The sequence below is a fragment of the Vulpes vulpes genome, chromosome 14 (genome assembly GCF_048418805.1).
Source record: "Vulpes vulpes isolate BD-2025 chromosome 14, VulVul3, whole genome shotgun sequence".
NCBI classification, from domain to species: Eukaryota; Metazoa; Chordata; class Mammalia; order Carnivora; family Canidae; genus Vulpes; species Vulpes vulpes.
In genome coordinates, this window is record NC_132793.1 from 38,355,000 (window position 1) to 38,368,796 (window position 13,797).

Genomic DNA, 13,797 nt, shown 5'->3' on the forward strand with positions numbered 1-13,797 from the left:
GGACAACAATAACACCCTCTGATAAATGTTTTATTAAGGGTAAACGCAAAAAACTATGGGAAAACAGGCAGGAATCAGGGAAGTACATGTTGAGGCAAATGGAGGAGTGGAATTTAATAAAGCAGCAAAGAGGGAGGGGGAAGTGGATGCATTTGAAGTTAGAAAAAAGTAAGAACAAAAATAAGGAACAAGGAAGGAGCTTGGGGTCTACTAAAGGCCGCATGTTTAGAGTGATGAGCAGAGGAACAAGAGTGGTAAGTTTTGGAGCTATACCTAAGGTGTCTTTATTAAGGATTTATCATAGAAGATGAAAAGGAACAGAGCTCTTTCCTACTAAAGTGAGAATGACTGATGCGAGCAGTATTTTCAATGGGCTCATTGCCTTTTCATAACAGACCTTGCTGACCTAATGAAATGAGAGTTGGAAGATGAGGTGAATCGGGGGCAAGCGAGGGCCCCTGGGCTCTTTGCATACAGAATACATCCCTAGTCTCCTATACATCATCAGGTTAGTGCCACGCCTCTGGAAATCTGGTGAACGATGGTCTGCCTCTATCAGGATAAGCTATTTTCCAGTCCCAAAGCCAATGAGTGATGCTCAGAAAGCCAAAACCCCTCGGCTCAGGTATCAACTAAAACAAGGCAATCTTTTCCAGCACAGGGGCTCAAGCTGGCCCCAGGGTAACCCCAGGTAATTCCCTTCTTGCAGATGGACCTTGTGCTTAAGAGCAGCAGCATGCAGCAAAGTAGCTGCCTACAACCTCACCTGAAGTTCCTGTAAATATGACCATCAGCAAGTGCTCTACAAAGGCCTCCCATGGAATTTTTCGCTCCCTTGCTTCTCCCTGGGGAAAGACCCCCCTTTTCTAATAATCTCTGGGCCTCTTGGGTGCCATGTGTGAGCAAGCCAATAGTGAGTGGCAAACAGAGATGCTCAGGGCCCTCTAGTGGCTGCAAATGGGAAAGTTCAGGAAGAGGACTGAACGTGCGGAGTCTTCTCTTTGGCCCCAGTACAATTGTCCACCATGATTATAGTCTCCAGAGCATTTCTCTCTGTGTAGTTCAGTGGCCAGGAAATTAAAGTTCTCCAGTCTAACCTTAGGGATCAGAATAAGTACTATACTAGCCACTGTTTCCTGATCACACACTTTGTGCCTCTGGGCTACTTACTCCCTTTACCCTGGGAAGCAGGCATAGTGCATCACATCCATTTACCGGAAAAAGAAGCCTAACAAGGTTAGTGACCTTACCCAAAGCCTTAAGGCTCTATAAATGGCAGAGCTGGTTGAAGCCAGTTCTTTCCAATCACCAAGCCCACATTCATAACATTAACCCTTCTTCTACTCTCTTCCTAAGTTTTTGCAACACTCACAGGATCAGTGTGGTTTTTGTTTTCCTCTAACTCACTCTGCCTTTACTCAACTTATTCAAATCGGCTGAATCCCCTGCAACAATCCTTATGGTGTCTCATATTGGGCACAGAGGATCTGGCTTTATTTCTACATATTTTGTTCATCTGTGTCATTCTGTAAGATGATGCTTGCTCCTCTAGCTGAGCCCTTGCTCCAGTTGGGTCAGTAACAGAGCTCAACATTTCTAGCTCAACATCCCTCCTGCAGGCAAGCCCCATGCTGTCACCTGTTGGGTGGGCCTCAGAGGTGAGTGTTGCATCCCGTGCTTCTCTACACCCCTAGTTCCTAGCACCTTACCAGGCAGATGTCAGGCAATGTGCAGAGAGCTGAAGAATTTGAAGGTTGATGCAAACTGCCTGTATTCCAGTTCCGGGTTCTCACACTTGCCTACTGGGTTCCACTGGACAGGTGAATCAGCTCCTGTGGATTTCCATTTCCTCATGCAGTTGTTATGAGAATTAAGACAAGAACCACGAAGTTCCTGGGGCCTGTCAGATACCATGTGCAATGAAGTTTGGGCATTGGTATTTAGTCATTTGGCAACTATATACTGACCACCTACTAGTTGCCAGGCACTATTCCAGAGGCCAGAGCTTTAACTGTATACAAATCCAAGTCTTCCTGTTGGAAAGCAGACAGCCAAAAAATATGTAAGCACATAATCTGAAAGAGTGATAGATAATGTAAAGAAAAATAAATTTGATCACACACGTATGTTGTATTACTTATGGCAATACTAATTGCTGTAATGGGTAATCCTCAAAATCCGGATGCCTGGGCGCCTCAGTGGTTGAGTGTCTGCCTTTGGCTCAGGTCGTGATCCTGAGGTCCTGGGATCAAGTCCTACATCCGGCTCCCGCAAAGAACCTGCTTCTCCCTCTGCCTATGTCTCTGCCTCTCTTTGTATCTCTCATGAATAAATAATCTTTTTTTTTTTTTAAAGGTAATCCTTAAAATCACAGTGGCTTAAAACAGTAAAAATCTATGGTATGTTTCTGGTCAGTGGCTTTCCTCTAAGTGATGACCCAGGGGTCCAGGCTCCTTCTATACTGTGGCTCAGCCGTCTTCAAGATGTGACTCTCTGGGATGTCCTGGGAATCAGCTCAATTCCTGTCTACTTGAGTAAAGAGCAGGCAGGACAAGCATAAAGGTTTACATAGGTCAAGCGGAGAAGTACTGTACATCATTTCCACTCCATCTCCACAGCTCTGTTCCATGCCACACTCTTTTGGGAGGACAATTGAGAAATAGAGTTTAGCTGGGACTTTGGGGGTGCAGGAAGCCTAAATAGGCTATGTACGCACTCAGCCTGTGTCTGCCACAGAGGTAGACCACCTGGCTACACAAGGCAGGAGTGAAAGGCAGCGGACAGGACTCTGGATGGGCCCAAAGCAAGCGACCAAAGAAGAAAGGGCTTTCCCAGCCCCTCACCATCTTCCACAGTGTATTATAGTGCTAACCCGTCCTCGGTTTACTATCTATCAATTGACTAAGACCACCTGTCCTACCTAATCACTGGCACAACCCCCTTGGCACTTCCCACACTTCCTACACATATGTGTCCACCAGCCCAGCTCTCAACTGGAAGCTCCTGGAAGCCTTTGCCTGATCACTCTCTCTGGGTGATGGGGCTCCTCGGCTTGCACAGGAACAGACTCAAATGCCAGGGAGTTAACAGTGCTCCACAGAGCACTTAACAGTCGACTGAGCAGAACTATGCGGATGAATACTCCAGCTTCCTCACTCTCAAGTGGAGCAATTCTGAAGCATGTTTTATTCTATTCTCAGAGCTCCATCGGGACTGAGCTCCAGGCCCCCACAGGGTAACTGGCTTGCTAACATGTTATCTATTGGCTTTCTTCCCATCCCTGTGTTTCTTCCCCACTCTCCTTTTGTTGCTTGCTGGAATCATCTCCCCAGTGTCCTACCTGCTCCAATCATTTTCTTTGGATTCGTTTCTAGGGGAGTCCCAAACCAACACATAACTTTGTTTTAATACTTACTGAATGCTATTCAAACATAAGCTTACTATCATTACCATCATGCTCCTGCAAGAGATGAGGCTTGGCTGTTGGTGATAACTCTACCAAAAAAGAAAAGCCATCTCATACTGACCAGAGATTGGCACTCTACTAGATTTTTGAGCTTTTACAAACCAAAGTTATAAACCCTCAGTTTTTCTGAAAACTGATCCAGCAGACAGAAAATGACCCTGCCAGATACCTCTAAAAACTGCTGAACACCTTCTCCTAACCTTTGAATTCATCTCCTTGCTGGCTACAAACCAACCCTGCTCCACTGACCACACTTTGAGTAGCACTGTTCTAATTAACTAAGCGACGGTGATCAATGCCCCCATGAGCAGTGGGGCCTGACATACAAAATCATGAAAAAGCTTCACAGGAAGTTATGTGCGGGGAGAGAAGAGGATGGGGTTCTCCCTTTGTCATCCACTTACAGTTTCCAATGGAAAAATGTGTGGGTTGTCACATTATGCCTGCACTATTTTAGACTAATTAAAGGCTTGCCGCAGTAATTACTGGGTGGGTATACTCAGGAACATACATCCATGTGTACAGATCCTGAATACAGTAGTATAAATTAAGACAGAAAGCTTACAGCCCATTGCTTTTCTGAGGCTTAGTGTTGGTTTACCATACAGGATTAGAAGAAGAGGGGCACTTTCTGGGATCAGAAGGTAAGACATCTTAGGAACAAATTTATGAGACTAGCAACTCTTTGTTGAACCAGAAGAACAAAGCTTAGAGATGATTAGGTTTTCTGTTTTTTTGTTTTTTGTTTTTGTTTTTTTCTATCTCCATCTCCATGTAGAGGTTTGGAAAGTCAACGTACAAAGATCAGTGCCTTGCCTAGAATGGTAAAAAGAACATCATCTTCAACCATTTTGGCAGCTGGGGAATTGGCGGGGAGGGGGGGAGCTGGATTGAAACACAGCTGCAAAAGCAAAGCTGGGTAAGAATTTTACAACTTTGTTAATTTTCTATCTGTTCTGGGAATAGTAAATGTGCCCTTACAGATATTCATGATTGCCCTCAAAATAAAAAAAATTATAAACTTAAAAAACAACTTTCAAACGGCACAGAAAAGTCTTTCATTCTTGAGGCATGTAATTCATGGATGATTTTCAAAATGTCATGTTTGAATTGGGAAAGTAACATTTCTTGAACTAACCAGCCAATTGCTTCAAGAACATGACTCAAAGGATATAAAAATTTCAAGCCTGACTTTTAAAAAAGAAAAAAGGAACTTTTTTCTCTATGCAGCTAAGTTTATTTTTCTCAAAGGTCATGACTACATATTAGGTTTATTTGCCATGGAAGGGAATGGCCTAAATGAAGTATGCCTTTAATTCCTTAGTGAAATGGAGCAGTAGCAGATCTTAACAAGCACCACTTCAAGATTTCACACCAGTAGACATGCGGTTTTGCTTTGTCTAGCTCTGTCCTCCTTCACCCCTCTACACCCAGCGCAGGTTTTGTTCTATTTTATCTTTGGAAAGCTTAGCAGATGGAGAAGGAGGGAGGGGAAAAGCAAAGAGAAAAGCCAGGATTTCCCAAGACAAAATCCTCTCTGGACCTCCTAAGGTAACTCATTGCCCCTGTTGTCAATATAACTAAAGTGAGGTCTTTATACAGGGCAAGACTGGGGAGACCCACACCACTGATGCACCTGTCCCCACGGACCTTCAAATGCCCATGCAGGGACCAGCCAAGACCAGGAAGAGATTTCCAGGGGCCTCGTGCCCCAGAGCCACCTGGTTAGGATTCCTTCAGTCAAAAGAGAATGAGGTGTTTTGTGCTGATTGCTGTGGAGGGAAGATTTTTCTTCAAAAATGTTTTACGGTCCTCACCTGGTGACTGACTCTATGGAGTGGAAGTCAAGGCCCACCTTCTCCAGACCTCAGGAAAGAGCCCTCCATGGAGCAACTCTTGAGTGCTCCCTCCCACTATTACAGGATATGATGAAGAGAAAACAAAAAAGGAGGAAAGCAGGGATCCTGTTCGAGGGAGATAAAGCTTGGTTCATGCCACTCACCATCAGCAAATGTAAAAAATTGAAGTTTGGGATAAAAGCAAACTCACTCTCTGTTTTCTCTTCTTCAAGATTTCTACCCTGTACCATTCCAATTGCCTTCCTCACTGCTCCTCTTTCATTCCTTTTGCCACCCAACTGGCGTTTTTGTGGCCAACTTCTATTCTTTGGGCCAATCTTTTTGTTTGTTTGTTTTGAATACTCAAATAAATAAATAAATAAATAAATAAATAAATAAATAAATAAACATTTTATTGATGTATAACATACAATCAGAAAAATGTACACATGTCATAAATGTGTAGCTCAGTAAATTTTCACAAGGTAAACACAGTCATGACCAAAGTCAAGAAATAATTGAAGGGTCATGAGGAAACTCGCTGGGATGAAATGGTCTATATCTCGATTATGGTGGTGGCTACACAACCATATATATTTGTCAAAATTCAATGAATTGTCCACTTATAGAAAGATTGGATTTCACCATATGTAAATGTTACCTCAACACAAAATAAATAAAACATTACCATCACTCCTATGCTACCTTCCAGGCAGCACCCACTTTCCACCAAAAGTAATCAATATCATGACACTAGATTTGTTTTGCCTGATTTTCGAACGTTGATAGAGTCCTCTGACATATGCTCCTTGAGGTCTGGCATCTTTTGTTCAACATCATTTTGTGTGAGTCTTCCATATTGCTGTTTGGAGTTATCAGCCATTCATTCTCATCATTGTCCAGTATTGCAAGTTTCTATTTACCTTTCTGCCATGAACAGGCATTTGGGTGGTTGCCATTTTGGAGCTTTTACAAACAGCGCTGCTGTGAACAGTTCAGGTGTGTCTTTTAGTGCTCATATAGACACATTTCTATTGGGAGTGTAATTAACAGGTCCTCAGGCATGCACAGTATTAGTAGATACTGTCCAAGGGTTTTCCAAAGTTACTGGTTGACATTCTACCCAGGAGTGATTGAAGGTTCTGGTTCTTTGATCAATATTGGTTCTATCCCTACACTAACCTTTCTTTGATATTTTTATTCTTTAGATTTAAGTCAATGTATGTGTGCTGAGCATTTGCTGTGTGCTTGTCACAATTCACCATGCTGGATACTGGAGACACAAAAAGGAGCAGGAACCCAGTCATAAATGAATGGTTCAGTGGGGTGACTAGTTCAGATGACTATATTACAAAGTGATAGATACGATGGGACCAGATGAGGATGTGATTAATTACAGAGACTGTACTTAATAAATCAGAGCTGCCGCATTTTATTTAGGGGGAAAAAAGTCTAACGATAACAAGTGTTGGCAAGATGGTGAAAAAACAGAAATTCTTATTGCCATTGCTTATGGGGGTAATTTGACTATACCTAGTACAGTGGATGCTGTAAAGTGGTTATAGCAGAAATCACCAATTTCACTCCTGAGGGCTTTCTTTCTATTGTCAAAAATTGGAAACAACTTGTCTACCAACAGAGGAATGGCCAAATAAACCATGCATTAATAAGATAGAATACTATCCAGCTGCTAAAATGAATGATCTAAAGCTATGCCTACTGTCACAGATGTGTCCTAAAAATATAATATGTAAAAAAGTAAATTGCAAATGGATATATGAAGTTTTACACAATTTCAATAATTTAAAGAGTCACAAAACAATGCTATATTATGTGTGGACATCAACATAGGTAATAGTACTAAATTATGCACAGGAAGGCTAACCATCCAATTTCAAGGTAACGGTTACAACTGAGGATGGATGACAGTGAGTAGGTGGGAAAAGTGGAAAACATTAGAGGAAATATGGTATTTTAAAAAAAGAAACCTAAAATATACTACAAGATATTAATACTGGTTAAGTCTGAGCATTGGCAATGAAACGCCAGGACACCTGCACCCCGATGTTTCTAGCAGCAATGTCCACAATAGCCAAACTGTGGAAGGAGCCTCGGTGTCCATCGAAAGATGAATGGATAAAGAAGATGTGGTTTATGTATACAATGGAATATTGCTCAGCCATTAGAAATGACAAATACCCACCATTTGCTTCAACGTGGATGGAACTGGAGGGTATTATGCTGAGTGAAGTAAGTCAATCGGAGAAGGACAAAATTATATGTTCTCATTCATTTGGGGAATATAAATAATAGTGAAAGGGAATATAGGGGAAGGGAGAAGAAATGTGTGGGAAATATCAGAAAGGGAGACAGAACATGAAGACTCCTAACTCTGGGAAAGAACTAGGGGTGGTGGAAGGGGAGGAGGGCGGGGGGTGGGGGTGACGGGCACTGAGGGGGGCACTTGACAGGATGAGCACTGGGTGTTATTCTGTATGTTGGCAAATTGAACACCAATAAAAAATAAATTTATTATTAAAAAAAGTCTGAGCATTGGGTAATGAACAGTTGTTACATTATTTTCTGTATGTGTAATATATTTTCAACTAAGTACTAAAAATACACAAAACTGAAGGGAAAAAATAAATGATGTAGTGAGGTTGGATGGCATCCTACAAGGTCATGAGTCTAATGCCCCTTGGCACATATAAGTCCATACACAGAGGATGATGTGCAGGCTGCCATTGGTTGGTAATGGTAATATTAGAGTTGGGACGTCTGTATTCACCAACTCCTAGGCAAGGAAGCCACTCCAACTAACACTTGCCTTCGTTCTTTCAAGAGAAGAACACACTGCCTCTCCCCAAATTCAGATTCTAACTTCATTTCTTGTGTGCACAGTTTGGGATAAACAGAGGCCAGGACTGGGAACATGGTCCCAAATCCAGCACCTACTGAATGGAAGGCCCCGAGCTCATCCCACAGCCTTGCTAAATCACACTTCCTGTCATGCCCCCTGCAGTTCTGCTCCCAGATCTGCTGGAAGAGCCAAAGAAAACATGAGAACTGCCCCTTCTGAGGCCACTGGGTCCCATTTCAGTGTGAAATGCCCGCTTACTGAGCATTTCCTTTGTGCTAGATATTGAATCAGGAAATCAACTCAGCCACCCTTTTAAAATGTCACAGGTGAGGGGATCCCTGGGTGGCTCAGCAGTTTAGCACCTGCCTTTGGCCCAGGGCATGATCCTGGAGTTCCGGGATCAAGTCCCACATCGGGGCTCCCTGCATGGAGCTGCTTCTCCCTCTGCCTGTGTCTCTGTGCCCGCCCCCCCCTTTTGTGTGTCTAATGAATAAAATTAAATAAATAAATAAATAAATAAATAAATAAATAAATAAAATGTCACAGGTGAGGACCTCAAGCCTCAGGTAGTAGAAAGACTTGCCCATGATCACTCAAGTAGTAGATCCATATTTAAACCAGGGTATGTCTGGCTCCAAACCCACATTTCTTCTTTCACCCTTTGGATGTCAAATGTGCAGGTACTTCTGTCCCCTCTGTCCCACCTTTTCTACAGGGAACCAGCATCGGGGTGGGGTGTGAAGGAGTGGGATTTTATTCTCATCTGAGCACCTTCCAAGTTCAAGTCGGGCCCCTGGTCCCCACTGGTCCATCAGAGGGTCTATCCCACAGCCATCACGATGACTCCTCATCCATCTGCCACAGGTTTTTCCCACTCTCCGTTCCCCTGAAAAATCGAATTGTAGAAAACCAGAGTAAGAACAACTCTGTGAGCAACTTCTGGTTTCTGCTGGATGAACCAGATGTGAGCCTGACATGCCAGGTGTTTCTACTTCTGTCAGAAACTGGAGGTTATAGAAGGCAGAGCTTGGACACACCAGGGGCTACTGATCCACATCTTGTCTGGGTCTCCAGGGACCAAGGTTCGAGAAGTGAGCCCCACTTAATCATAGCAGGGCACAGTCACTCAGGGAGGTGGAAGAAGAAGGCCCAGCAAGGTACCGATTAGAGAACAGAGAGAAATAAAGGGGAAAAGGATGGTGAAATGGAAGCCTGAAAAAAAATCCCTCACTCTAGCCTATTTGTCAAAAAAAAAAAAAAAAGAGAGAGAGAGAGAGAGAGAGAGAGAGTTGGTTTTTAGAGTTCTAAGGTTGCTATGATGACTGAAGGTATGAAGGGGTTAAGTTTGATGTGCAGCAGGTGGAGCTACAGAGCAAAGGGCCCAGGCTTCCCATGGGAAGTGACCAATAACTCAGACCACTGACCCCATCAACCATGCCCTGCAGCGAAAGCCTCCCCCTACTCCCAACAAAAGCTGAGGGGTCATGGGCCCTGGGGACCATTGGCCCTATTAACCATGCCCCTCAGTGAGACCCCCTCCCCCCCAAGCAAAGTCTGAGGGGTCATGGGCCCTGGAAAAACACAGCATCTTATCTTTTTTCCCAGAAAAGACAAATCCATGGAAGGGATAGTAGAGTACACCTCAAGCAAAAATACTTTCGAAATTCTGAAAAGAATTCAGACTTCATTAGCAGAGTTCTGGGTGGTACACTAGCTCTGTGTTTCAGGAGATATTTTAACCTTAAAAGCATTGGTATACTCCTGTGCTTGCAAACCCAAGGGCAGCACATTGAGAGAGATGATGCCATAGGGACTCAAGGCTGAAACCAAGAGAACTTACCTCTGGTTAATTTAAACAGAAAACAAGGATCCCTGGGTGGCTCAGTCAGTTAAGCATCTGCCTTTGACTCAGGTCATGATTGGGATCGAGTCCCACATTGGGGTCCCTGGATGGCAGGGAGTCTGCTTCTCTATCTACCTTGCCTCCCTGTTTATGCTCACTCTTATGCTCACTCTCTCTTTCTCTCTCTCTCTCTCTCTCTGAAATAAATAAATAATCTTTAAAAGAAATTAAAAAGAAATGAAGCATATCAGACAGATACTGTGTAACTTTAGGGATATTCAAATAAATAAGAATAAAACCACATCGCATATCATTTAAGAGGGAGGCTATATCAAACAAGATAACCATGGCTTAAATAAGATAGAAGTTTATCACTGTCTTGTGAAAAATAAGCCTGGCCTTTAATAGTCCCAAGTAGTCATGGGATCCAGTTTCTTCCACATTTCTCTTCAAGCCATTTCCACTTCATGGTCTAAAATGACCACCCAAGCTCCAGCAATCACATTCATACTCCAGCCAGCAAAAAAGAGAAAGGAGTGAAAAAGACTTCTCAGAAGTTGCAGGCACATTTCTCTTTGCATCCCATTCACCAGAACTCAGTCCTCCGGCCTCAACTGGTTGCAAGAGAGGAGGATGTCTTTATCTAGGTAGCCAAGTCCCCCAGCTAACGAGGTCCATGACAAATAAAGAAGATACTAGAGAGAAAATTAGCAGTTTCTTCCACAGGGGCCTAAACCATATGAATTTTTGTGACAACTGCAGTCACATATTTTTATGGCAAGTGTGAGCAGACCAGGCAATAAGCCTCACGCAGAACATGGCTTTGAGCAGGGCTTTTCCTCTTAGGGCTAAGTGATGATTGTCACTCAGATCCAAGGAGAGAAATGCTCTGTTCCGGGAAGTTCCAGGTCCCCGGTCCCATAGCATCTAAAACCCTCAGTAGCATTGCTGTGCGCACGTGATCCTTGGTCTCTTGGCCCAGGCCCGTGGTCTTAAAGCCTCAGCTTGAATGCGGGAACCTGGTGCATTTCAGTCTCTGTGCAATCCCCAGCACCTAGCCCAGGGCCAGGCACACACAGCCAGCTTTCAAAGAAATGTTTCAAAGAAATTTCAAAGAAATGAAACTGAAGAATGAACCTCTACATTCAGCTGCCTCCCATATACACGGGTGATGATTTTTCACATGGGTGAAAATATTTTAAAATGTTACTGAATTCATAAATGCATATGTTTTCTCCCCATGTGTATTTTCTCAGAGAATTTCTAAGCACATGTGTATTGGCGGGGTGGGGGGGTGTGGTAGCAGGGCTGGGCAGCAGAGTTAGTCTTGGGCTAGACTCCCTGGATTTGAATCTTTAATCTGCCACATGCTAGCTGTGTAACCTTGAGCAAGACACTTCACTGCTCTGTGCTGTAGTTTCCCATTTGGTACTGTTGCAATAGGGTTATCATGAGGATTTAATGAATTAACATTTATATTATGTACATTGTGTGTATCACTTAGAAGAATGACTGGCACAGAGGTTTAAATAAAATAATTTTTTTAAGATTTTATTTATTTATTCACGAGAGACACGGAGAGAGAGGCAGAGACACAGGCAGAGGGAGAAGCAGGCTCCATGCAGGAAGCCTGATGTGGAACTCGATCCCGGGTCTCCAGGATCATGTCCTGGGCTGAAGGTGGGCACTAAACCACTGAGCAACCCAAGCGTCCCAAAATAAAATATTAAAAGTGCATAAAATCTTTTACAAATCTCATTTCTTAATGTCTTAAAGAGAGTCTCCTGAACAAAGCTGAGAATCTATCACCCACCCTAGGTGATTTTTAATTTGGCACGTCTTTAGGTTCAAGCTTTTTTTTTTATTGCCCCAATCCCAAGAACAAGACAATTCATCACTGTCAGAGACAGTTTCTGGGGCATCTCCTGAGTATCCGGGTCTAAATTACATAGTTACAGGTTGCTCCAAGAGAAGAGATGCCCGCACACAACATTCACCTTATACTCTGTTGTCTTGGCTGATGAACCCAGTTCAGGGACTGACTCTATTTCTCTCTCCAAACCCTCCACCTGCCACCTCGATTGCTTCATAGCATCCCAGCAGCTGCCCATGTTGCAAACAGAGACCAATTCCCTTTGATGCCCAGGACCAGACGAGGTCCATATGAGGCTCTCAAACAAAGCTTTTGCTTTGTTTCTAAATAACTTAAGAAGGCTTAAAGGGGGAGAAGAAGTGCCCTACTTTCTCAGGCTCCTTTTCCTGCTAAAACAGAAAGAAAAACCCAAGACCCAGGGAGGGATCCAATGAGACAGAGAGAGAAATAGACTTTGAGAAGGAGACAGGAGTACAAGACAAGGAATGCCTGCAAAGCTTAGATTACTTCCTAAAGGATGGGGGGTAGGGGGATACGTGATCTTTATCTAATCAGACAGTCTACCCAGGAAGTCCCTGAGATCAAAGCAAGGGGCTTTTTATTTAGTCCTGCGTCAACTTAAAAACAGTCCTGGCAAAGCCACAGATCTGGACAAGCTCACACCTCTCCCCACCCCCACCGCCCTGAGCTGTCTCTTAGCATCTGAACCCTCTTAACATTCCATTTGGAATAAAACACTGGGATGAAAAGAGTCCCCAGGATTACTGTAGGAAGAAGAGACAACATTTGACAAAGTAAGGCAGAAAATGTTCGGCCAAGCCACAGTCCTCCCTGGCTTCCCAGAACAACTAGGTGTGCACCGAGGAAAGGCACACCATTTCCACTTCTCTGCATAGACTCCCCACCACCCACCATTCCCCTCGGATCAAAGGAGTCCTAAAAGGTACGCAGCCACTTGTCACAAGGATTTTTTCCCCACATGCCAGGCACTGTGTCAGGACAACTCTGAGGAAAAGCAGGCGCTGGGGGAGGAGCAACCAGACTGATGTGGGATAGAGGCCAAGAGAGGAGTGCCACTGTCCCCATTCCGTGGTCCAAAGGATGAGCCGGTGAGCTGGAGCGGGGTGGGGTGTGTTCTCAGAAAGTAGGAGACACACAAAGGCTGACCTGTTGAAAAGACAGGTGCTGAAAAAGCTGGAGGCTGGTTCAAAAGGGAGGGAAGTCACTTATCAGAAATACAATGGCTCAAGGGGAACAGGACAGGAAACAGAGGTAGAAAGAGTTCATCCCCCTGGATAAAAGACTATAGAACCAGAGTCACCCTCCAGTGCATTACCACAGAGAAAGCTCAGCACAATTTTTTTTCCAGTGCAGCTGAGATCCTTGTATCCTTTACTTTCAAAAACAAACACGTACAGCGCAGAAGGAGCTAAGACTTCTTGGTCCTTTATTTTTTTTTAAAGATTTTATTTATTTATTTATGAGAGACATAGAGAGAGAGAGAGAGAGAGAGAGAGAGAGGCAGAGACACAGGCAGAGGGACAAGCAGGCTCCATGCAGGGAGCCTGATGTGGGACTCGATCCCGGGACTCCAGGATCACATCCTGGGCTGAAGGCAGCGCTAAACCTCTGAGCCACCCAGACTGCCCAATCCTTTATTTTTTGGGCACTTAAAATATATATTATCTTATTTAATCTTTATAAATCCCTTATGATTATTACTCCCATTTGATGAGCTGGGTTCATCAGTTTGGACCTGGTTTCTCTTACACAAGCCATGGGCTCGAGTTGATTATTTATTTTATTTTATTTTATTTATTTGAGAGAGAGAAAGAGAGAGCACGAGTGGGGGTGAAGGAGCAAAGGCAGAGGGAAGAGGAGAAGCAGACTCCCCATTGAGCAGGGAGCCGATGCAGG

General features: G+C 43.8%; 1 protein-coding gene across 8 annotated transcripts in view; it reads right to left on the reverse strand.

The window, feature by feature from the left end:
• The window catches only part of TASP1 (taspase 1), a 349,892-nt gene that overhangs the window by 20,570 nt on the left and 315,525 nt on the right, over positions 1 to 13,797 (reverse strand). Inside the window, exon 14 of one of the 8 annotated variants that reach the window (XM_072736408.1) lies at positions 8,654 to 9,050. The exons of the other annotated variants lie outside the window; for them this stretch is intronic. Coding sequence (XP_072592509.1) covers positions 9,012 to 9,050 — 39 coding nt within the window. The 3' untranslated portion in view covers positions 8,654 to 9,011. Of the gene's footprint in view, positions 1 to 8,653; positions 9,051 to 13,797 lie in introns of those variants that run through there. 8 annotated transcript variants of the gene reach the window in all.